We start from the raw sequence: 25,710 nt of genomic DNA, 5'->3' as shown, positions 1-25,710 counted from the left end.
AAGAAAAAGGTCACCTTTTCCACACTTATGACCGTTACAGCATTCCCACGGTCACATGATGAAAATTCAGGCGCTTGGCAACTGACTCATACTTACGACGGTTGCCCAGGGATGACGTGATCCCCTTTTGCCACCTTTTGCCAAGCAGAATCAGTGAGGAAGCCAGATTCACTGAACAATTGAGTTACTACTTACTTTACTTTATTCATTAGCCCTTGGGCCATATCCAAGTGCAGAGCTCCGGACACAAATTATTACTAAAATCTGATTAAAAAAAAAAATTAAAATGGAATTGGAATAAAAGACATTTTAAAACGAAATTGCAAAAGAATACAATAATTTCATGTATAGATAAATAAAATAACGATAAAATTATGTTTCAGTATCGCCCCTAGAGTCTTCTACCCCAATCAGTCCCACATATGCCGATTTCAACCAAACCATTTTGCTTAAGTACTATGCTGTGTTAAATGTTATTTTCAGATTGTGTTACTACTCGTGTTTTCCCAAAAATACAACCTACCCTGAAAGTAAATCCTAGCTTCATTTTTTTACACATGCGCCCAATATAAGCCCTACCCCCTAATAAGCCCTAATTAAGACCCTCCCACTCCAGAGTGCACTGGTAAAAATTAAGCTAGGGTGTGGGTGGAGGGTGAAGCTGCCCGACTACTTACCTTTGGACAGTTGCAGCCAGGCCTCGCACACCCCGACACCTGCCTTGCCGGCCGATTCCTTCTGAAGCTGGCAGGCTGGCAAGGTTTTCCTGAAGGCTCTGGAGCTGATAACAAAGTTCTGGATCGATCCTGAGCTCTATTATCGGCTGCAGAGGCCTCTAGGAAAGCCTTGCTGGACCTAGAAGAAGCTCCTGAAGGCCTCTGACAGCAAAAAGGTGGCCGGGGGCGATGCGCGCAAGTGAGGTTAGTCAGTGGAGGACATCCCCCCCAAAATAAGACCTGGTGCCTTTTTTGGGTGGCAAAAAAAAATAAGACAGAGTCTTATTTTCAGGGAAACATGGTAACTTAATAATTTCAGTGATTCACTTAACAACTATGGCAAGGAAGGTCGTGCTCTGACCCACACCTTTTTCCAACAAATGGAACAGAAACCTGTTAATGCTTCTGCAAAATAATGAACTGTGATAAGCACAAGCCTTGCCAAACTGTGCGAGACTTGCCAAAAGATAACAGACAAGAAATACTTTGCAATACAAGAATCTTCAAATACAAACTCAGGATACTGGAATGTCCACGAGGCTGGAGTTTCAAAACGTCTTTGCCTTCTGCAAAGTACGTTCGTTTCAAAGCTGGCTTTTATCTTCTTGAAGGAGGGGCACTCTTGCAGCCTTACTCCTGAGTCACCTGTGCTGCTGCAGCTGCTCTTTCCTACAAACAACCCTGCATGCACGCGCGCTTGGCACAGGCTCCTCGGGAACCTCCTCATCGCCGCTGCCAGCCCCCACAATCTCTGAAGGCAGCAGTCCACTCCCTGATGGTCCTGGCCCCTCATCCTGAGTCCTCGCTCTCCTCGGCCGTCCGCACCTGCTGCCGGCTAACCACAACAGGTGGGGGAAAAGTCAGCTGTCTTTAACAACAGAAGCATTGGGCTCAATCGTCATAAGTCGAGAACTAACTGTATTAACTTTTAAGGGGAAGAGGAGTAGAATTGGGGTGCCTTCTGGTACCCTTGGCACCGTGTGATAGTTACTTAGAATTTCCCTTCTGTAAATAATCCTCTTCCCCTTCCCTCCATTCTTTTTTATTTTTTCTTTCTCATTTACGCATCTCTTCCTGCTTATTCTCCCAGGGAAATAAAAAGGAGAGCAAATAACCAGAAGCGATTTCTGTTTGCTCTAGCAATTTCAGAGATCTGGTTTGTTTGCCTGGGGCTCTCCCCCACCAGAAGCCAAGATGGAGCCATCATTTGTCCGCTAAATCACGAAGAGAAAAATAGCACCAGAGGGTTTTGGGGTTTTTTTTTTTTGCTTCCTTCCTTTGATGTATTAGCCAAAACACAGAAATTATTTGTCTGATTTTGATTGGGCTTTGCATTACAGGTGCTTGAGAAAGAGAGAGAGAGAGAAGGGAGCTGGCTGTTTGTTCCCGAGAAGGAAATAGGCAACCAATAATTTTATTTTATTTTATTTTATTTTTTTCCCCCCAGGCCTGACAGGTGGCTTCTGCATCCGATGCTGCGCGTGAGCAGATGGAGAGTAAAAACTTGTAAAAAAAAAAACACGTTCGATTTGTGAACAGCTTCATTTGCTTTCTTTTGAGAAAAAAAAAAAAGGAGGGAAGGAGTTTAAAACTCAGGTTTAAACTCTTGCCAGTTAAAGCAACTAGCCGATTGGTTTTTTCTATAGGGACCATAATTAAAGAGAGGGGTTTTTTAATGGGGGTTTCTTGTTTTTGCTTCCAGCCAACTACAGCGAGTTGTACCACTGGTCTGTACAGCATTATTCGGATTTCTGGGCAGAGTTTTGGAAATTCAGCGGGATTGTCTTTTCTCGGCTTTATGATGAGGTAAGCTGGCAGGGTGACAAGAGTTGGAAGGGACCTTGGAGGTCTTCTAGTCCAACCCCCTGCTCAGGCAGGAGACCCTATACCCTTCCAGACAAGTGGCTGGCTGTCCAGTCTCTTCTTAAAAACCTCCCGGGATGGAACGCCCACAACTTCTGTAGACAATCTGTTCCACCGATTAATTGTTCTCCCTTGTTAGGAAATTTCTCCTTAATCCCAGGTTGCTTCTGTCCTGGATTAATTTCCACCCTTTGCTTCCTGTCCTGCCTTTGGGTGCTTTGAAAAAGAGCTTGAGTCCCTGTTCTTTGCGGCAACCGCGGAGATATTGGGACACAGCTGTTTTTTTGATCACTGGATTATTCAGATTAATTGGGGACTGAATCACGCAGAAGATGGTGGGTGTGACTTTCCACCTCATTCTAGGTCTTCTTCTCCAGCTTGGGTGAGCGAAAGTTGACGGGGCCATTGCTATCTATCATTTGGCAAGTCAATATCTCCTCTTTCCTGGCCTTTTTAAACTATTTCTCCGCGGGAGAAAGTCGGTAGGGATTGTCTGTCATCCCAGGTCATGGTTGTTCCAAGGATGCTTTTTCAAGAGGCAGCTGGGCTTTCCGTTTTTTTCTTTGAAGATGTTTCTCTTCTCATCCAAGAAGCTTCTTCAGCTCTGTCAGGATGATGGGGGAATGGAAGGATTTATATTCCTTGCGGACAAGCTGGTCATTTGCATCCTTTTAGAGGGTCGTTGGGGCCACCTGGAGGGTTTACCTGAAAAAAGCACCTTTGAGACAACTATGATCTGGATGACTGAGAATCTCTACAGGATTAGACTGGGTTAATACTGGGATGGGGCACCACCAGGAAATCCACCAGGGCCCGTTTAAAAAAAGATTCCTTTGGAAGAAGGCATTGCTTGCCTTCCTTTCTTCCTCTCACATCTTCCTTCCATCCATCCATCCATCCATCCTTCCCTCCTTCCACATCTCCCTCTCTCCTTCCTTCCTTCTTCAAGTTTTCTTCAAGAAAACTACAGGGAGTCCTCAAACTTATGACTGTTTATGTCGATTCTTAGCTACACAATTTGGGATGAACACCCTTTGAGTGGTGTGGGAATAGAATGGATTTTGAGAGAGGGGAAAAAATAAAATTGCAGACTACAGGAACCATTTGCACTACTTGGGTGACAGATAAAGTGGCCTCAATGACCCTCTAAAAGGATGCAAATAACCAGCTGTCTGCAAGGAATATAAATCCTTGCCCGCCATCCGGTCAGAGCCGAAGAAGCTTCTTGGATGAGAAGCAAAACATCTTCAAAACAAAAAACAAGAAAGTCCAGTTGCCTCCTGAAAAAGAAAGCATCTTTGGGACAAGTTGGGACAAGTTCTGTAGATCCCCAACAAGGTCATTGCAGAGTTGACTTTTGAGTCCAAGCTCTGCTGAAGTTGGTGGACGTAGCTTGTCTTCTCGGCCATGCGTGGAAGAGTTGGTCTGGCATGGCCTTCATCCAGGAGGTCTTTCGACTTTTGATCTGATCTGGGGATTTCCTAAAAGCCTCCCGCTCATAAAATGAAGAGTTTGGATCTTAATTAGCATCTTTTAAGGTCAGGTAAAAATGGAAGGCTCTCCACGGGTAGTCCTTAACTTACGACTGCCAATAAGAACTGGAAAACTCCTCGTTTTTGAAAACTCCACTCTTTTTACTCCTGTCAGAACTTCGAACGGTCTCTAAACGGTCATAAGTTTGAGGACTCCCTGTAGTTTTCTTAGCAGAAGGCAAGCAGCGCCTTCTTCCAAAGGAACTTTTTTTAAATGGGCCCATCCGATTGGATTTCCTGGTGGTGCCCCATCCCAGTAGTAACCCAGTCTGGTCCTGTTTTTCTCCAAGGGGGGGAACACATCCATCTAACTGGACTTAATGGAGCCCCCCAGATGGTGAGGAGGGACAGAGAGAGAGAGAGACCCTCATAACACTGTTCCTTTGTGCCCTACGTGGCTGCAAAGTCTTCTGTTAAGGATGCTGGATGTGTTCCCACCAGGTGATCGATCCCTCCAAGAGCATCGTGGATGTTCCCGAATGGTTTAAAGGCAGCCGTTTAAACTATGCCGAAAACCTTCTGAAGCACGAGGAGAACGATAAAATCGCCCTCTATGCCACACGTGAGTCCCCCATGCGAATCTTCATAATTGCCGGATCTACGACTGTTCACATCTCTCTGTGTCTCTCCCTCCTTCTCTCCTTCCCTTCCTCTTCCTTTCTCTCTCTCCCTCCATTCTCTCTCTTTCCTTCTCTCTCTCCCCCTTTCTTTCTCTCCCTCTCTCACCCTCCCTCTCTCTATTTCTCTCTCCCTCATTCCCTCTCTATTTCTCCCTCCTCTCTTTTCTCCCTCCTCTCTTTCTCTCCCTCTCTCACCCTCCCTCTCTCTATTTCTCTCTCCCTCATTCCCTCTCTATTTCTCCCTCCTCTCTTTCTCTTTCTCCCTCCTCTCTTTCTCTCATCTCTCACCCTCCCTCTTTTTATTTCTCTCTCCCTCGTTCCCTCACACTTTCTTCCTCTCCCCCTCTCCCTCTCTTTCTCTCTCTCCCTCTCTATTTCTCCCTTTCTCTTTCTATCTCCCTCCCTCCCTCCCTCCTCCCTCCCTCTATCTTTCATCATTATTAGCAGTCATGCAGGAGTAATTTTTCCAATGTTCTCTTTTAGGAACCTACTCCGGTTTACAGGATGGATTACCTTGTAGTCTCCCATCCCTGCCTCCTTTAAAAAAAATAAAAAAAAAAATCTGCCTTAAGCATTCTTCCACCCAATCCAAGGGCTCCAATCCTTGGAGAGTGCAGGAATACTTCCTGCCTCTGAAAAAAAACCTCTCCTTGTTGTGTTTGGTCCTGATTCCCCCTCTCCTCTCTCCCTCGGTGGCTGGAGTTGCAGGAGGCCAGGGCACTTCTCCCCCACACCATAATGGCCCCAAACTTTCATAGGCCACCCCTTTAAACTACTGCTGCAGACGTGTACTGTGCTGTCCACGCATCTTGCATTTGGCTCCTTGGCTCACCTGGATCTTCTCCAGGCTGCTAAAAAAAACCGCTTTTAAGCCCCAGTGAGACCTACCTCTCTGCCTCCCTCTCCTTCAGCCAGAGAACTGTTTTGGCAAGTTGTGCTGTGTTTGACTTAGTAATGACGGCGCGAGAACAATGGGGGAACATTGCCTGTTCTTGCCCTGGTAATTATTTTGGGAATTTGGGGAAAGGAAAACAAAACAAAACAACCCACCCTGGATTAAATTTGAAGGTGTGAAGGTTGGGACTCTCTCTTTCTCACAAGGAGCAGCTGGGATTGAAAAGAAAGAAGTGGCGATTTTGGGGTGCCTGCGTAGAAGGTTGTGGGTCTGTGCATCCAGCCTTCGAGCCTGCTAATTTCTTCAGACGTTAACATAGCAACAGCACTTAGACTTATATGCCGCTTTATAGTGCTTTACAGCACTCTCTTTAAGCAGTTTATGAGAGTCAGCCTCTTGCCCCCAACAGTCTGGCTCCTCATTTTACCCACCTCGGAAGGACGGAAGGCTGAGTCAACGAGCTGGTTCAGAATCAAACTGCTTGCAGTGGACAGAGTTTGCCTGAAATACTGCATTCTAACCACTGCACATCAGGGGAGGGAGGGAGGGAAGGAGGAAGGAGAAAGGAAGAGGAATAGCAATAGCACTTATACTTATATACCGCTTCACAGTGGTTTACAGCCCTCTCTTAAGCGGTTTACAGAGTCAGCCTCTTGCCCCCAACAATCTGAGTCCTCATTTGACCCACCTCGGAAGGGATGGAAGGCTGAGTCAACCTGGAGCCTGGTGGGATTCGATCTGCTAAATTGTAGGCAGCTGGCAGTCAGCAGAAGTAGCTTGCAGTACTGCACTCTAACCACTGAGCCACAGAGGCTCCTGTGTTTCTATACCGTGTTTCTCCGAAAACGTGACCCACCCCAATAATAAGCCCAACCCTAATTTTTGGGGGTGGGCCTAATATTACCCTACCCTGAAAATAAGCCGGGGGGATCAGCATGGCCTGCATGAGTGGTGGCGTGGGCGTGGCAGGGGCACTGTTGGCTGCAGCCTGCTGGCCCCCATGTGGCAGCGCAAATGCCGCTTTTGCCTTTCCCTTTCCAGGCCCAGTGCTTCTGCTTGTTGGGCTGCTTCCTGGCCAGTTTGCTTTTTCCCTCTTTTTTGATGAGAACGGGAGGAAAATGGGAAGGGTTTTTTTCCCCCTTCCTGCCATCCATTCCTCAAGCTCAGCACAGACTGAGGGAAGGAGTGGCAGGCAGGAAAATTCCCCCTCCTCCATTTTCCTCCCTGTTCTCGACAAAAAGGCCGCCATTTTGAATGCTGTGAAGGTTCGGAATGGAGGCCATGCCGCGTCCAGCTCACCGAGTCTGGCCTGCTGCACCTCCAAAAAGTAAGACCGCCTCAAACGTAAGCCCAAGTACTTACTTTCAAGTCTAAAAGGAAATAAGACTCAGAATTGTTTTCTGAGAAACAGAGTATTACCATGTTTCCCCCCAAATAAGACCCTGTCTTATGTATTTTTTTTGCCACCAAAAAAAGGCACCAGGTCTTATTTTCGGGGGATGTCCTCCATTCACTAACTTCACTTCCATGCGTCGCTCCCGGCCTCCTTTTCGCTGTCAGAGGCCTTCAGGAACTTCTTCTGCGGCTGGCAAAGTTTTCCTGAAGGCCCCTGCAGCGTTCAGGATCGATCCAGAGCTTTGTTATCAGCTCCAGAGGCCTTACCAGCCTTACTGGCTGCAGAAGAAAAGGGCCAGTAAGGCAGGTGTCCAAAGGTAAGTAGTAGGGCAGCTCTGTCCCCTAATCCCCACCCCAGCTTAATTTTCACCCCTTCACTCTGGAGTGGGCAGGACCTTAAGTAGGGCTTATTTTGGGAGGTAGGGCTTATATTGAGCTCGTGCAAAAAAAAAAATCAAGCTAGGATTTACTTTCAGGGTAGGTCATATTTTGGGGGGAAACAGGATATTTTGTTTTGAAACTGGACCTGGTCTTGTTCCCTCAGGGGAAGGCAAGGAAGAGATCGAAAAAGTGACTTTTGAAGACCTGAGGCACCGCGTGGCTTTCTACGCTGCGGCCATGAGGAAATTGGGGGTGCATCCTGGAGACCGGGTTGTGGGTGAGTCCACCTTCTCCTCTCAACCAGGATGTGCAAAACGTCAGATCTTTGCCGGCTTTAAGAAGCTCTGCAGGAAACGCAACGGAGCATGATAGACAGGTTGGGTGACTTTTAAGCCCAAGCCTTGCCAAGACGGGAGAAGAAAAACAGATGGATCATTGAAATTATAAACGAAACGTGGGACACTTTGCTGAACCTTCTGGAAGGAGAGAGTGTGTGTGGGGGGGGTGTGTGTTTGGGTCACACATTGATAACTTTTGAAAGGGTCTCAGGGATGTGTGTTTGGGCTTCAGGTGGAGCTGGGGGCTTTCCGGGTGTCCAGAACGGAAGAAGGAAGAGGAAGGAAATGAGAAGAAGAGGATCTTTGTAGATCAGAGCTGAATGGTCCTTGGTGGTCTCTGCGTTGGGGTGGTTTTCTTGCAGATGCTTCATTGACCACACTGGTGGACATCATCCGTGTTAGAAGGGGTGGGTTTTGGGAGGAGGAGGAGGATGAGGAGGAGGATTACTACGACTACTCTATGGTCCTTGGTGGTCTCTGAGCTGGGTGGTTTTCTCACAGACATTTCATGACCCAACTAGGTAACACCATCAGTGCTAGAAGGGAGTGGGGTTTGTGGAGAGAGGGGGAGAAGGAGGACTATGGGGTCCTTGGTGCTCTTTGACTTTGGTTGTTTTCTTGCAGGCGTTTCATGACCCAACTGGGTAACACCATCAGTGCTGGAAGGGAGGTGGGTTGTGGACTGGAGCGGGAGAAGAGGAGGATGTTTCATGACCAAACTAGGTAACCAACACGTTGACGATGTTATCCAGTTTGTAGCGAAACATCTGCAAGGAAACCACCAAACTCAGGAAGCAATGAAGACCCTACAGTCCTCCTCCTCCACCACTCCACAAATCCCACACCCTCGTAGCACTGATGATGTTACCTAGTTGGGTAGCGAAATGCCTTCTAGAAAACCAGCAAGGACCCCGCGGGGGGGGGGGGGAATGGCCTGCCCTATTGCTGTCCAGCGCACCTCCTTACCTCTTACACAAATCACAGGTCTCCGTTTGACCTCTTCTGCCCTCTAAGGTCAAGATGGGCAGCTGATATCTTGCGGTTAACCTGCGGTTGTGTCACTGAGTCCGTTGCTCCACTGTTCCTCGTGTTGCAATGCAGCCACTGACACCTCTTGCATCAGATGGTGTTGGGTTTTTCCCTTTGTGGAGGTCTTGAGTAACGGGGATGGCGAGTTCTTATCTTATCACTACTATATATATTCTCTATTTGCTTTTTCTCAAATACCTCCCTCGGGCTTTTTTTTAATTTCTTTTCAATATTTACATATCTTCATGGTCATTATACTTATCGTTTTATCTGTCCTGTTTACAATTTCATACCCTACACCATTTTTGATAGATGGCAGTCCAGTCTCTTCTTGAAAGCTTCCAGTGATGAAGCTCCTACAACTTCCAAAGGCAACTTCTGTTCGTGGGTTGATTGTTCTATCAGAAAATTTCTCCTTATTTCCAGGTTGAATCTCTTTGATCAGTTTCCATCCATTGTTCCTTGTCTGGCCTTTGGGTGCCTTGGAAAATAGCTCAACCCCCTCCTCTCTGTGGCAGCCCCTCAAATATTCGAAGACTGCTATCCTGTCTCCCCTGGTCCTTCTCTTCCCTAGACTAGCCAGGCCCAGTTCCTGCAACCATTCATCGTATGAATGTTTTAACCTCTCTAGTCCCCTAATAATCTTGGTTGCTCTTCTCTGTCCTCTTTCTAGAGTTTTTTATAATGTGGTGGCCAAAGCTGAATGCGGTACTCTAGATGTGATCTTACTAAGGCTTTGTAGAGTGGGATTAGTACCTCCCTTGCTCTCGATTGTATCCCCCTGTTAATGCAATTTAGGATTAATTTTTTGGCTACCGCCACACACTGTTAGCTCTTATTTAACAGGTTCACACTTAACGACGGTTGCAGCAATCTGGGGTCGTATGATCTTCCATTTGTGAACTGCCCTGCCGGTTTCTGACAAACAAAATCAGTGGATTCACTCAATGACCATATTATTCGCTTAATGCAGAGGTCTCCAAACTTGGCAACTTTTAAGACTAGAGGACTTCCAACTCCCAGAATTCTCCAGCCAGCATAGCTGGCTGTCGAATTCTGGGAGTTGAAAGTCCACAAGTCTTAAAAGTTGCCAAGTTTGGGGACCCTTGGCTTAATGGAACCTGAATTCACTTAATGACCACCTGAGTGGCTTAACAATGGCAATGATTGGCTTGGCCTTGAGTTAAAAAGTCATAAAATCAGACGTGACTCCCTTAACCTTTTGCTGAGCGCTGGAAATGCTGGTCCCGATTGTGTTCGTAGGTTGAGGGTTATCTGTAAACCCTAGCGTGGTTTTCCTGGTCTTGGTTGAGCAGGATTGTCAAGCTCCTCTTGATGACTTACACAACTGAGCTTTGTGGCCCGAACCAGCCAGGCCTGATCTGAGAACTGTCTCTTTGGCTTACTAAATAGGTGAAGTTCAGGTTTCCCATCGGGTTTCAAAATGTGCCACCAAGCCCGAAAGACCAATTTGAGGGGGCTGGGTGACTGCAACCATTCCTGGTTCTCCTTCGAGGGCTCCAGCCTGCCCCTAACAATTTTCCAGGATTTTGGGGGACCTCCTGCGCACAGGTTCTTCCTTGTTGAGTTGGTGGGCTTTTTAAAGGAGAAGGGGAGGACGTGGGGCTTCTCCTTCCTCTTCCCAGGCTCAGTTTGGGATTGCACAAACCTCTTTGCCTTTGTTGCAATTTACCTGGGTTGTGTTACCTGTTGGGGGAGTCTGCAGGAAGGAGCGATGGTGCAATATACACCTTGCAGGCAGCACGGATAGTTTGGGTGGCTTTGGATGATCTGATCTGATCTGGCTTTTACTAAGCGTATAGAGATACACATAATAGTTAATTTCCTTTTTCCCTTTTGTTATTAGTATAGCGCTAGCTGCATATTATTTCTATATGCGTTTATATACAATTATATAAATATCTACAACCGTTTTTTTATACTCATGCATTCGTATCATCTCATATTTGTCCATTATATTGCATCCTCTTTGGTTTACAAAACTTTAACTTTCATTTCTATAAAGCATCAACCCTTCGTTTCTTTTTCCTTGACTCCAACCAATTTTACCCCAGACTTCACAATACTCTGTCTCTTATCTTTGATTTCTTTAGTTAGTCTGTCCATCTCTGGACAGACTAGTATTTTCCTTATTATTTCACTTTCTATAGGGGTATCTTCATTCTTCCAGTTTTGGGCATACGCCAATCTCGCAGCTGTTATTATATGTATCATTAAATATATTGTTCCTTTACAGTATTTCTCATTAATAATTCCCAGTAAGAAAGTTTCTGGTCTGAACTCTGCTTTCTGGTTAACCATCTCTTCTATCCAAACCTTTATTTTCCACCAGTATTTTTTTTGCTTTTATACATTATCTATCACATATGATAATAGGTGCCTATCTCCATGTAACATTTCCAACAGTGGTATACTTTTACTAATTTGGGCCAATGTATTTGGAGGAAGATGCCATCTGTAAAACATTTTATATTGCTCTCTTTATACGAAGTTGGCTTTTATTTTCTTGATCACTTGGTGAATTAAGCTAAGATCCATCCTTCCTCTCCTTCCTCTTTCATTTCCGCAACCGTTCCAGGTTACCTGCCCAATGGTATCCACGCGGTGGAGGCTATGCTGGCTGCTGCCAGCATCGGGGCCATCTGGAGTGCGACGTCGCCGGATTTTGGCATCAACGTGAGTGACCTCCCCTCACTTAAGCACCTGGTTCCCAAATCACCCCCCCCCACCGGTTACATTTGCAGCCTCGAAGGAAGGGTGAATTCCTTTTGGGCAAAGCAATGCTGGTAGTCCTTGACTTACGGATGTTGGAAGTTACAGAGATGCTGAAAAAAAGTAACTTGCCACCTCAATAACACGTGATCAAAATTTGGACACTTGGCAACTGGCAGATATTTACAATTAGTTGCAGGGTCTGTGTGTGTGTGTGTGTGTGTGTGTGTGATGTGATGGTTAGAGTAGCGGTGGTGGCGCAGTCCAACTCTGCCGGCTGCCAGCAGTTTGATTTTCATCAGGCTCAAGGTTGACTCAGCTTTCCATCCTTCTGAGGTCAGTAAAATGAGGACCCAGATTGTTGGGGGCAAGAGACTGACTGTGTAAACTGGCCAGAGAAGGCTGTAAAGCACCGTGAAGCAGTATGTAAGTCTAAGGGCCATTGAAAGTGCTATTTTCCTTCCTTCCCTCCCCCCCCTCTCCTCTCTTTCCTTCCCTCCCTCTCCTTCCTTCCTTTCTCTCCCCCTTCTTTCTTTCCTTCCCTTCCCTCCCTCCCTCCCTCCCTCTCTTTCTCTCCTTTCTCCCTCCCTCCCTCCTTCCCTTCTTTCCTTGGTGTGCAGTAGTTAGAATGCAGTATTGCAGACTAATTCTGCTCACTGCCAGGAGTTTGATCCTGACCAGCTCAAGGTTGACTCAGCCTTCCTTCCTTCCAAGGTCAGTAAAATGAGGACCCAGATTGTTGGGGGCAAATAGGATGACTCTGTAAACCGCTTAGAGAGGGGCCGGAAAACACTGTGAAGCAGTATAGAAGTCTAAGGGCTATTGCAAGTGGTATTTCCATTCCTGCCTTCCTGCCTTCCTTCCAACCACCTACCCACCCATTGTGCACAGTGGTTAGAATGCAGTATTGCAGGCTGACTCTGCTGGCTGCCAGCAGTTCAGTTCTCACCAGGCTCAAGGTTGACTCAGCCTTCCACCCTTCCGAGGTGGGTAAAATGAGGACCCAGATTGATGGAGGCAATAGGCTGGCTCCGTAAACCGCTTAGAGGGGGTTGTAATGCACTATGAAGTGGTGAAGTCTGTTATTGCTATTGTCCTTCCTTCCTTCCTTCCTTCCTGCCTCCCTCCCTCCCTCCGTGCACGTTGGTTAGAATGCAGTATTGCAGGCTAACTCTGCCCACTGCCAACAGTTCGATTCTGACCGGCTCAAGATTGACTCAGCCTTCCATTCTTCTGAGGTGGGTAAAATGAGGACCCAGATTGTTGGGGACAAGAGGCTGACTCTGTAAACCGCTTAGAGAGGGCTGTAAAAGCACTGTGAAGCAGTATATGAGTCTAAGGGCTGTGGATATTTGCAACCTTCCTCGCTGTCTTCCGATAGGCAAAATCATTGGACGGTGAGATTTACTTAAGGACCATGGCAAAAGTTGCAAAATCAGTTGTGATTCACTTAATGTCTGCGTTGCTTAGCAGTGGAAATTCGCAAAATGAGGACAACCTGTTCGACTTCAGAGTTGACTTTTATGGCATCACCAGAAGAGGGTAGTTATGCGCCACTGTTTTTTAGCCAAAGATTCAGCTTTTAGGAGAGAGAGAAATGGACCTGATGGTTATAATCACATTTTGTGTGTGTGTGTGTGTGTGTGTGTGTGTGTGTGTGTGTGTGTGTTTAGGGCATTGGACCTGAAATTAAGATAAGAGCTGAATTTAATTTTATGTCAGAGCTCCAGCATCTATCCCCTTTTAAATCATGAGTCTCTGGCCGCATCTTTCAAAGTTTAAAGAAGATTTATTAGGAGTGAAACATGTCGGTGCTACCTGGGTGTAGCTGACTCTGAGACACATCATTCATTTCACCCTTGAACCTGGTCACCCCCCCCATGCATATTCTCCAATGGGACACATCCGTAGCCAAGAGTCATCAATCATCCTCTCCAGTAATAATCTTGCATGCCAGAAGCTTCAAAATTACCTAAAGCATTTAAGGAAGGCGCTGCTTTTCCCCATTCCCTTTCTGCTGACAACTCTAAAAGATCCGAGAAATATTTTTGAGTTGGCATTTTAAAAGTTCTTCCTATGCTGAATTGGTGAACACACAACTTTCACACTCCACACACGGAATTGAAAATGCCTGACCCCGCACCAACACTGCACTATACAGTAGAATTCAGAAGAGCTACTGCCCTGGGATAGAAGCTATTTTCCAGCCTATTTGTCCTTGTTTTTATTATTCTGTACCGTCTGCCAGATGGTAATAGTTCAAAAAAAAAAGGGTGCCCAGGATGAGATGGATCTTTGAGGATGGTGTTTTGAACTTTCTTGAGGCAGCGGGGGCTATAAAGCTCTTCCAGAGAGGGGAGAGGGTAACCAATGATATTATGGGCAATCACATTCACTCTTAAGTGTGAAAAACGGACATAAAGTCACTTTTTCCGGGGCTGTTGCAGCTTCAAATGGTTGCAAGTCGAGGACTATAAATAAAAGCCAACCCTGTTTGTCCAAGTTTGTCGAATTTTCTGCTAATGCCTGCTTCCCCCTTACCATCTCCCTACCCCACAGGGCGTCCTGGATCGGTTCTCCCAAATTCAACCCAAGCTAATCTTCTCCGTCGAAGCCGTCATCTACAACGGGAAACGCCACAACCACCTGGAAAAGCTTCAGAGTGTCGTCAAAGGTAAATTGGCTGCCCCCTTTTCTCTCTCTCTCTCTCTCTCTCTCTCCCAGGCTTGGAAAGGATTTCTCTCCCTTGTGTGTCTGAATGCAACATTAAAAAAATGCAACAGAAGGAGACCTGGTGGCGCAGGGAGTTAAGAGTGCAGGACTGCAGCTAATTCTGCCAAGCCAGGTTGTTGGGGGCAGGAGGATGACTTGTAAACAGCTTAGAGAGGGCTGCAAAGCTCAGTGAAGCGGTGTATAAGTTTAAGTGCTATTGCTAGCCTTCCTTCCTTCTTTTTTTCCTTCCTTCCTTTCTTTTTCCTTCCTTCCTTCCTTCCTATCTCCATCCATCCATAGTGTGCAGTGGTTAGAATATGCAGCATTGCAGGCTAACTCTGTCGACTGTCAGCAGTTCAATCCTGACTGGCTCTGCTTTCCATCTTTCCGAGGCCTCAGATTGTTGGGAACAACAGGCTGATTCTGTGAACCACTTAAAGGGGGCTGTAAATATCTACGGGTTATTGCTAGTGTTATTGCCTTCCTTCCTTCCTTCCTTCCTTCCTTCCTTCCTTCCTTCCTTCCTTCCTTCCTTCCTTCCTTCCTTCCTTCGCACAATGATTAGGATGCAGTATTGCAGGCTAACTCTGCCAACTGCCAACAGTTCGAATCTGAGCGGCTCAAGGTTGACTCAGCCTTGCATCCTTCCAAGGTGGGTAAAATGAGGACCCAGATTTTGCGGGGCAAGAAGCTGACTCTGTAAACCGCTTAGAGCACTAGGAAGCAGTGTATAAGTCTAAATGCTACTGCTATTCCTCGTTCCTTCCTTCCTCTCTCCTTCCCTCCCTCCTTCCCTCCCATCCAACCATCCATGCTTGTGCACTGGTTACAAGGTAGCATTGCAGGCTAACTCTGCCCACTGTTGTCCGTTCGATCCTGACCCAGATTGTTGGGGGCAAGAGGCTGGCCCTGTAAACTGCTTAGAGAGGGCTGCAAAGCACTGTGAAGCATCATATAAATCTTAAGTACTGTTGCTATTTGATAATCTTTGCATTTCTGATCCTTTTTTCCCGCCTTTTAGGACTTCCGGATCTGAGAAAAGTCGTTGTCATCCCCTATGTATCTTCAAGAGAGTCCATAGATATTTCCAGAATCCCAAACAGGTACTAAGTTTTGAAGGGTATTGTGATGACCCAGGGTGGGATGCAAAATAAACACAGTCACAAAAACAGGTGAAGTCCCTTTTATTCCTTCACTTTGCTTCCAAGCTCCAAATATCCTTGACTAGAGACAAAAAAACACTCCCCCCACAAGCAGTTACGGAAAGGAGGAAATGTTGTTTAAAGTAAAAATGCCTATAAATTATAAAGAGCAAAAACAAGACAAACCACACTGAAGCAATTAAGGGAACCAGGCAAGATAAAGGCTTGAAGAGATCCACAGATATCGGAACACACTGGGAAGGATGCCAAACTCAGAGAGGAACAACAAACGAGAGATATTTCTACGCTTTGTTTTCAGCACTGGCCGATACGCATGTCCGTCCTTTTAACCAGTTCTCACAGCTGCAGCCCATGAAGGGGATCAAGGCCCTTTCCTCCCCCATAGACCACACCATTCACACCTCTCCCTTATCCTCTCCTCCTTGCATGCCCTAGGATGGAGACGGGATGGGCCTGGGTCTTCCTCTGACTGCCCAGCCTCCTCCACAACTTCCAGAGCCACATTTCCACTCTGTGTCGGCTGTTCCTCCTCTCCCTCGGAGTCAGACTCCGACAGGGGCATGACAGGTATGGAGATCACGTGACTCTGGGGATGCTGCAAAACACACTGGTTGCCAAATACCCAGGAGATGCTGTGACGGTCGTAAGTACGAGGACCGGTCTCAAAGTCACCTTTTTCAGTGCCGTCATATGTTTGAGCGCTCACTAAAAACATGGTTGCAAGTGGAGGACTATCTGTACAGTTTGTTTATGACCATTTGAATTCATAACGGCGGTGGAAAAAAAAATGACATATGACCGTTTCTCACACTTAACGACCATTGCAGCATTCTCACCGTTTCTCACACTTACAACATGATCAAAACGCTTGGCAAATGACTTGTATTTATGGCCGCGGCTGTGTCCCAAGGTCATGGGATCCAATTTTTCTGACCTTCCGATGAGCAAAGTACATCGGGAAGCCAGATTCACTTAACAACGGTGTGAGTAAATTAACCGCAGAGATTCCACTTAACAACAGTGGCCAGGAAGGTTGTAAAATGGGGCAAAACTGACTTTTAACAAATGTCTCACTTGGCATCAATTGGGGGCTCCAATGTGGTCGTAAGTGGAGGACTTCCTGTGTTAGCTTGGGAGTCTCTTAGTTCCCTAGGTTGACCCTGGTTTGGCGTGCCGACGGTTGCATAGAAACATCTTAATATAATATAATTTTATCATATTTTATCTAAATCTTGGACTTCTGGTTTGTTCCTCGTCGGAGTCAGTGCGAATCAGTGATCGAGTGTGGTTTCGCCCGAGCTCACTTGCTGGAGGGTCCCAATCGGAACCGGAGCCGCACTGGTGGGGTGGTGAAGAAGGGGGAGATCGCCTGGAAGGTTGAGGGGAGCTGCACCTCCCTTCCCTAACAGGAAAATCCCTCCCAAAGGCAAGTTGCCGCTGTGGTCTTAAAATGGCCACCATGAAGACAAAGAACACTTCGGGAAACTAAGTTTTGTGCTGGAGAGAGAAGTAGCAAGCAGAGTGTGACCCAGGCAAAGGACATCGCTTTTGAGGTACCCTGGTATCAAATTAAAGGGCTATTTTGGAGGAAAGCGTGTAGAAGCGGTGATCAGAGAAAGTGAGAAAGAAATTGGTGTTTACATTTGGATTTGATTATTCTATTGGACTGATTTGGAGAAGTTTAAAGGAAAATACATTAACACAACAAAGGATTAAAAATTAAACTGGACATATATTGAACTGTGGGCACTTAAAGGGCATAACTAAATGCTGGAATTGAGTGTGTTGAAAAGAATAGCTAATGACTGAAATTAGCGAACTTAATAAAAATATTATATTCAATAAAGAAAGTTAAAAAGAAAAAGACTCAAGAGCGCCACCTGATGGCACAGGAAAACTTTAGTCCATTTTAAAACGAGCGTCTGGTCTTTTTGAGAGTTTCGATCTTGGAACTTGAAAGAAAATAAAAGGAACTTTATTATTGTCATAGAACCACCCGGTAATTTGGGAAACAGTTGGGAGGCCAATTAGAAGATTTGGAATAAAGACTCAAGAGTATGAATTGTTGAAAATAAACTCAAAAGATATTGGCTGAAATAAGATACTACTGGACTCTGGGATTGAATATATCTATTAAAGAAGAGGATTTCAACTATTAAGGAAGAGGAAAGAAAAAGAAAAAAGAAGATATAATGGAGGAGCTACTTGTCGATATAAGACTGGACTCACGACATAAGTTTGAATATGCAAGATACAAGGGACGTGATAAGAATCAAACTTGAAATGTGTAATTATGTATTACAGAAATTAGAAGTGATGACTCAGCATACACAAGAATATAATAAACCAGAGGGGGAGGAGTTCTATAAAGAAGAAGCCAACTTAGAAGAACAAAACGAACAACAATTATTTAAGCGGGGGCGGAAAGGAATTAGAATTAAAAATTTGTGGTCTGATGGGATGATAAAAGGGAGAATGGTTCGGAAAATGGTTAAAGAGAGAAGGGAAAAGAACGAAAAGGAAGTGCAAAGGAAAAATCAAAAGAGGGAGACAGAAAAGTTTAATAACTGGAATGAGAAAAGGGCAATAAGAATGGGGGAAAAGGGAATTAAGAGAAAGGATCAGAAAATAAAGATGAATAGGAAACAAACAAGGATGAAAAGAAGGTACATTGTTCAAAGAGTGAGAGATAATGGGTGAAAAAAAAAGGGATAAGGAAGGGGATTCCGCAAGGTAATATGTTGGGATGTATAAGAATATGTTGAAAATCGTATTTTGTAATGGATAGATGATTCATAGAGAAAATATAATGCAGAATCTGAGAAAAATCTGTTTTATACAAATAGGGAGATATTAAGGAAGAATGAAAGTGGTTAGCTTGAATTATTAACTAGAGGGGACAACTATATTTACAGATAAGGATTGATAAAATGACAAATGTGACAGGAAAAAAATAATAATATGAGAAATGATAATAGAAAGGAGATGAGAATTTTAGATAACATTGTAAAATAAGATATGAGAATATACTAAGAAAAATGGAAGGAGATATATTAGGATTTGGAATTGAATAAATGAACATAGAATTGTGATGAGAATTTTAGATAATATTGTAAAATAAGATATGAGAACATGAATTGGGATTGGATAAGATAAGCTTAATATTTAATAATGACAAGGATGATGCAATATGAAATTAAGCAAATAAAATGAATAGGTAACTATGGCCATGTTTGTATTGAGATGTGAAACCTGGAACCACACTGCTTGCCAAATGAGAATTTTTTATTTAAAAAAGTAAAATGAAAACGGGGAGAAAATTTGAATAATGGAATTATTAGGTATGTTTAATTGATATGGTGATAGGCATTTGGAGAGAGTAAGGTTGAAAATACATATTGAAGAAGCATGAATTAATATGAATATAATGCAATGAGAGATGTATGATATATCGATGCCACACTGTTAATATATTGTTATATGTAGACTGTAATAAAAAAATGTTGGGAAAAAAATATTTTATCTAAATCTTAAATTCTTGTATTTTATTCCAATTTCATTTTAGACTATGTTATTCCAATTTCACTTTAAATTGTATTTTATGCAATTCCGTGTTAAATTTGCTTTTATCAGATTTTAGTAATAATTTGTATTTCTGGAACTCTGCCCTTTGATATGGACCGAGGGCTAATCAATACCATTAATGGATTATAGAAAAATCTTAAGTCATATGGAATTCTGATTTTCAACCCCTTTCCTTCCTTTTTCCGCTCAGCGTGTTTTTAGAAGACTTTCTTGGAACAGGCAAGGGAGACCACGTGCCTCAGCTGGAGTTTGAGCAGCTCCCCTTCAGCCACCCACTTTTCATCATGTACTCCTCAGGCACAACGGGCGCCCCGAAATGCATGGTGCACTCTGCAGGGGTGAGTGTCCCTTGTTTATTTATGATTTCATGCACGGCATGGAATGCAGGGCTGTTAGGAGTGGCACGGTGGCCTAGAGGTAGAGCTCTCGACTCACAATCAGGAGGCTGTGGGTTCAATCCTAGGTAGAGGCGGATGTTTCTCTCTCTCTGGGCACGATGCTCTGCCAAACAAAACTCCGCATTGGCAACAGGAAAGTCATCCGGCCATTCAAACACTCTGCTAGCTCCGTTGAGTTGCCCTGACTCCATCCTGCAAAGGATTATGGGGTCGTTAAATGAGGAAGGAGGAGGATGGAACGTATGGATATTTGGAGTATGGGAGAAACGCACGGTGATATAATTTAACACACGTGATAGAGAGGTGTGGTCACTTTCGTAAGATTTAAGAAATTGAAAGAATTGCATGTCAAGTTGCAAATTATGTTTTGAAATACGTTAGTTGGGGAAATGTTGAGTTCTAATCCTGCTTTAGGAAGGGAAACCAACTGGGTGACTTTGGGACAATCATCGGAAGAGGGTGAGTTCTAGCGCCACCTTAGGCATGTAATAAAGCCAGCTGGGTGACTTTGGGCCAATCACCAGGAGACAGAGAATTCTAGTCCCACCTTAGCAATGAAAGCCAGCTGGGTGGCTGGCCGGTGGGATTGTTGCTGTGTGGAAAATAGGAGAAGGAAGTTAGAATATGGGATATATCCGCTGCCTCGAGTTCTTTCTAGAAACAATGAAGATGGGATGAAAACGAATAAAATAAGTGGTTTTGCCCTGGATTGAAACCTCAAAGGGATCCATTTGATTTCTCTATCCACATTCGTACCATTTTGTGGCCATTTCAGAATTTCAGCCCCGTGCACCTAGGCTAGACTGTGAGAGAGCTTAATGCTCTGAAATCATTGTGAAATATTCAGTGTGCAATATAGTTATTTGAGTGCTTGGTTCCGTTTTGCTAATTCAAATGTAAATTAAACTAAATTTTCATTTTAGTTTTCTAATGCAATTTAAGCTCTTTCCTGCATCTTCGTCCTCCTCGTTCTTCTTCTTCTTCTTCTTCTTCTTCTTCTTCTTCTTCTTCTTCTTCTTCTTCTTCTTCTTCTTCTTCTTCTTCTTCTTCTTCTTCTTCTTCTTCTTCTTCTTCTTCTTCTTATTATTATTATTATTATTATTATTATTATTTGTCATCCCTGCAGGGGACTTTGATTCAGCACCTGAAAGAACATATCCTTCACGGGAACATGAGCAGTAATGACGTCATCATATACTATACCACGGCAAGTGATTTTTTCTTTTCTTTAATAAAGGAGAATATTCATAGCTTGGGGGCTGACATGAGGAGGTCCTTGGTGCTCTCTGAGCTTGCTTGTTGTCTTGCAGACCTTTCATGACCCTACGAGGTAACATCATCAGTGCTAGAAGGGATGGGTTTTGTTGAGAGGAAGAGGACTTGGTGATTTTCTTGCAGACATTTCATTACTCTACTAGGTAACATCATCAGTGCTAGGAGGGAATGGGGTCTGTGGAGTGGCGGAGAAGGAAAAGAAGAGAAGGAGGACTATAAGATTCGCGGTACTCTCAGCTTGCTTGTTTTCTTGCAGATGTTTCATGACCCAACTAGGTAACATCATCAGTGTTAGTAAGGAGTGCTGTTTGCTGTCAGTTTATATTCTAGTGCAGAGGCCTCCAAACTTGACAACTTTAAGAATTCTGGGAGTTGAAGTCCACAAGTCTTAAAAGTTGCCAAGTTTGGGGACCCCTGTTCTAGTGGCTTGCCCCATGAAGGTGGGTGATCTTAAAGATTATTTGGTTGGGCTGTTTGCTGTTGTCTATTTTGACAGGAGGATTGTTTCCTTGATTGTTGGTCTGAAGTTAACCTTGGAGTTAATCTATGCTTGATCTGGGATGCTGACTGCTGGCGGAGAAGCGCTGGAGTCTTTTTATTCTCTTTTTGGGCTGGTTGATTGTCTCTTTTGCCTCATCTGCAGATGGTTGTTTATGTTGCCTTTTTCTTTCGGTAAAAACAAATATTAAATTGTTGAAAGTCTTCAAACAGGGCATCCTTTTGAGATGCACTATCTGTGCACGTTCCTATCTTCAAGGGAATCCTCCCTCACCCTCCAAGGAGACCAGACTGGATTAGCCCAAGATTAAACGCAGATTAAAATCAATTTACTGCATATACTTGCGGATAAGCCCCTCTGCGGATAAATAAGCCCAATCTTGGAAATGTTTTCGCGTTGTTGTGGTTTTATTTTCCCAATTGGCTTACCTGCAGGTGGCAGAAGCTTCACAGTGTTTTTGGTTTAAAGTGGCAGAGTTTGTTTATCGGTGGACGGTCTTAAAAGTGAGTATTCTATGAGTGAATATACAATGCAATAGAATAGAGCTGGAAGGGGCCCTGGAGGTCTTCTAGTCCAGCTCCCTGCTCAAGCATATCCTATACAATCTCAGACAAGTGACTGTCCAGTAGTGAGTCAGTCTGTCTGTCTGATCATCTTCGTTGCTCTTCTCTGAACTTTTTCCAAAGTCTCAACCTCTTTTTTTAGTATGGTGACCAAACTAGCAGTATTCCAGGTGTGGCCTTACTAGCATTTTATAAAGCACTTATGAACACAGGACTGGAATGTCTGACACTGAGTCGTGCTCAATTGTATGATTTTTTTTTTGCCACAGTCATTAAGTGAATCACAGTGGTATTAAGCGAATCATTCTGTTGTTAAGCAAATCCCCTTGACTTTGTTGGTAGCTCAGAGGGTGATCATGTGACTTCTGGATGTTGCGACAGTCGTAAATATGTGACAGTTGCCAAATGCCTGGATTTTTTGGTCATGTGACTGCAGGGACACTTGAATTGTCGTAAGGGCGAGGACCGGTTGTAAATCCCTTTTTTCTGCACACATCATGTAAAATGGTCACTAAATGAACTGGTCATAAGTTCAAGACTGCATGTGGATACTTTAAAAAAAGGACAAGAGTTCTCGACATAAGAGCTGTTCATTAGTTATAACAGGATGAAAAAGGTGACGTACGAATTGTTTTTACACTTGGAGCCTTCCTGCGGTCAGGTGATCAAAATGCTTGGCAACTGGCATGTACTTTTGACAGTGGCAGTGATCCCCTTTTTGCGACCTTCTGACAAGCAAAGTCAACAAGGAAAGCCTGATTCACTCAATGATTCTGTTACTAACAACTGCAGTGGTTCGTTGAACAACGGTGGCAAGAAAGGTTGTGGAAAGCTCATTTCACCAAGGTCTCACTTAGCAACAAAAATTTGGGGCTCAGTGGCGGTTGTAAGTCAAGGTCAGCTTTGGAAGCCATATTAGCACCTGGCGCTTCCACGCTGCCACATTCTTGAGCCTGGGAAAATGGGAGGGGGAAGAATTTCTTGGAACGTATGTGGTTAGACCTAATAGCATTCTTCTTCGAAGTCAAGGTCATGTCATTTCTGCACCTGGGTGAGAGGACGTCTCAAGTTGGGACAGATGGAGATTGGGACATGGGATGCGATGATGGGTGCAGGGGGTGGATTTGTAGTTTTTTACTTATTGCGGGGAAACCCAGAACTTTCAGATTCGGGATTTCCCAGAAGGGCCAGTTTACTACTCTAATAAAAGGAACCTTTGAGAAGATGCTTGTCTCTGAGTTTTTAATTGGAGTTGGGGTTTTCTGGAACGTTGACCCAAGGACTACCAGTAATGACTGTCTCCCCTCACCGATAAGCTTGATCTGAGTTTTCCAAGTACATTTTAACACCTAAAATTCTCAGCTTATCAGTGGTGGGATTCAACATTTTTTACTACAGGTTCTGTGGGCCTGGCTTGGTGGGCGTGGCCAGGAGGAAGGATACTGCAAAATCCCATTCCCTCCCCACCCCACTAACCTGCTTTCCAGCTCTGTTCTCCTGGGCAGGGCAACCAAAGAAGACCCAGCCAATCAGCTGGGACTCAGGAGGCAGAGAATAGATGGGGGTGGGGCCAGCCAGAAGTGGGATTTGCCGGTTCTCTGAACTACTCAAAATTTCCGCTTCCGGTTCTCCAGAACCTCTGATTCCTTCCCTTTGTTCCTCTCTTCCTTCCTCTCCTTCTTCCCCTTTTGTTTCTCTCTTCCTTTCCCTTCTGTTCCTCTCTTCCTTCTCCTTTCGTTCCTGTCTTCCTTCCAGTGGTGGGATTCCAATTGTTTTACTACCAGTTCTGTGGGCGTGGCTTGGTGGGCGTGGCAGGAGAAGGTTACTGCAAAATCCCCACTTCCTCCCCACCCCATTGACCTGCTTTCCAGTTCCATTCTCCTGTGCAGGGCAACCAAAGGAGACCCAGCCGATCAGCTGGGATTTAACGGGAGGCAGAGAATAGATGGGGTTGGTGGGGCCAGTCAGAGGTGGCATCTGGTTTTCCGAACTATTCAACATTTCCACTACCGGTTCTCCACAACCTGTCAGAACCGGCTGAATACCACCTCTGGAACTCACCTGCCTGTATAGAGAATAGCATGGAAGCTTTCCAGAGGATATTTTCTGGAATATTCTGGAAAGGCTGGTTCTTGGGCCTGGGGGCGGAAGCGGGGAGGAGGGGGCACCGCTTTGCAAGTGACTTGAGAAATGACATCATGCGGAGCCTATGAGCCGTAGGTTGTGCTCGGCTGATGGCACCTTGCTTTGCGTGGGGGTGTCTCAGAGATGTGCAAAAAAAACCCCCCACGTTTCTTTGCAGGTCTAAAAACAGACGAAAAATCAACAGCTTTTTTGACCTAATCTACTGTCAGCGTTCCAACTAACCAGCTCCAACCCCAAGAAAGTTCTGCCAGCAAGCCGCCTGGGGAACCCAGAGCGGGATGGAGCCCATCAAATGGCTCGTGTGATATGCTGTTGTCAGGGCAGGGGGTGGGAATTGGGGGATAATTTATTTATTTATGTATTTTTTTCAGGTTTTGTTCTATTGTACTTTATTAATTTATTTGATTTGTTTTTATTAGTTTTTATTGTTTTTTTTAAATTTTGAACATGGTTTTACATTCTGTAAGCTGCTTCGAGTCACCAGGGGCGAATAGGTGGCAATATAAATTAAATAAATAAACAAACTCCGAGACAAGCATTTCCTCAAAGTTCCACTTTATTAGCACATCTGTTGGCACATCTGGGAAAACCCCAATCGGAGAGTTCCGGATTTTCCCTTCCCAAAAGAGAAATCCAAGATCCATCCCCTGCGCCTGTCAATCCATCACATGGTCCAATCAAATCCTCACCCCAACTGGAGACATCCCTCCAGTCACCCCCCTTCAGGTGCAGGGCAGCATGCCCTTGACTCTCTGAGAAAGAATGTTGTTGTGTCTAATCTTCTACCACTCTGTGAAATCCCCTCCGCCCCCAGAGGTGGGATCCTAATATTTCGGTCCGGTTCTATAGAACTAGTAGCTCCAAAGAGCAGCAGACATTGAACTGGTTTGTGGGACGAGGTTTTGGTCTGCTGTTTGGCCCTCCCGCCCAGGCTCTATAAATTAAATAAATAAACAGAGAACTTGCAATGAATACCAGACACAAGGAGAGAGAAAATGCCCTCTAATGGCTGCCTTTATATAGACACCTGTTAAAGAGGTAAATACATCTGTGGACCCACTCTTAGTCTTAAAAGGGCAATACCCATGCTGATTCATTCCTTTAGCGGCCCGCGTTTTCCTCCTCAGCTGCTTTGTGCAGCACAGCCGAGTGCCAGTTGTCAGTTGGAGAAGGTAAATGCTTGCCGGAGCTGATAGTGCGCATGTTTGTGCGGTGCACGTTTGACATGCATGTGTGCGCTCCCCCAAACCAGTTGTTACGCCAGTCGGATCCCACCCCTACCCCCTCCCCAATTCCCAGGCACTGAATGTGGCAGCCTCGAAGCTTCCAAGTAAAAAATGGCATCCAAGGCTGACATCTACATTTGGATGCTTGGCATGTACTTATGTCAGCTGAGGTGTCCCAGGGTCACATGATCCCCTTTTGTGACCTTCTTGACAAACAGATCTACGTAAGTTAATTGTCCTCTTTCCACCCTAGACCGGTTGGATGATGTGGAACTGGCTGGTGTCTGCTCTCGCGGTGGGAGCCTCTGTGGTCCTGTACGACGGCTCCCCCCTGGTTCCTTCGCCCAATGTCTTGTGGGACTTGGTGGATCGATTAGGGTACGTAAACCACCAGCCCCACCTTGGCCAAGTGTCTTATGGTGGACCCTGGTGTGTTTTCAGAGGGTTTGGTCTCTCAAGGTATTGATAAACAAAGTTGATGAGGCTTCAGAAGATGACAAGGAACTTGTAAGAGTGTTTGCAGTGTGATGACTATTACGAAAAAACCCAGGAGCCATACGCAGCACACAGAGGTTTAGACATTTAACAGTGTTTTATATACAAGACATATACAGAAATATATGTGGTAGGCAAAATACCTGA

General features: G+C 44.9%; 1 protein-coding gene across 2 annotated transcripts in view; it reads left to right on the top strand.

Annotated features, from left to right (window-relative positions):
* Positions 1–25,710, top strand: part of AACS (acetoacetyl-CoA synthetase) — a 46,338-nt gene that overhangs the window by 3,145 nt on the left and 17,483 nt on the right. For both annotated transcript variants that reach the window (XM_026716200.2, XM_087913477.1), the window contains exons 2-10: positions 2,419–2,522; positions 4,553–4,673; positions 7,566–7,679; positions 11,369–11,466; positions 14,062–14,176; positions 15,236–15,317; positions 19,153–19,300; positions 20,487–20,567; positions 25,322–25,446. In XM_026716200.2, the coding sequence (XP_026571985.1) occupies positions 2,419–2,522; positions 4,553–4,673; positions 7,566–7,679; positions 11,369–11,466; positions 14,062–14,176; positions 15,236–15,317; positions 19,153–19,300; positions 20,487–20,567; positions 25,322–25,446 (988 nt within the window). The remainder of the gene's footprint in view (positions 1–2,418; positions 2,523–4,552; positions 4,674–7,565; positions 7,680–11,368; positions 11,467–14,061; positions 14,177–15,235; positions 15,318–19,152; positions 19,301–20,486; positions 20,568–25,321; positions 25,447–25,710) is intronic.

The sequence above is a fragment of the Pseudonaja textilis genome, chromosome 15 (assembly GCF_049901715.1).
Source record: "Pseudonaja textilis isolate UNSWEBS1 chromosome 15, rPseTex1.2, whole genome shotgun sequence".
Lineage (NCBI taxonomy): Eukaryota > Metazoa > Chordata > Lepidosauria > Squamata > Elapidae > Pseudonaja > Pseudonaja textilis.
Note: the sequence above shows the minus strand (reverse complement) of the source record. Positions and strands in the feature narration are given on the sequence as shown.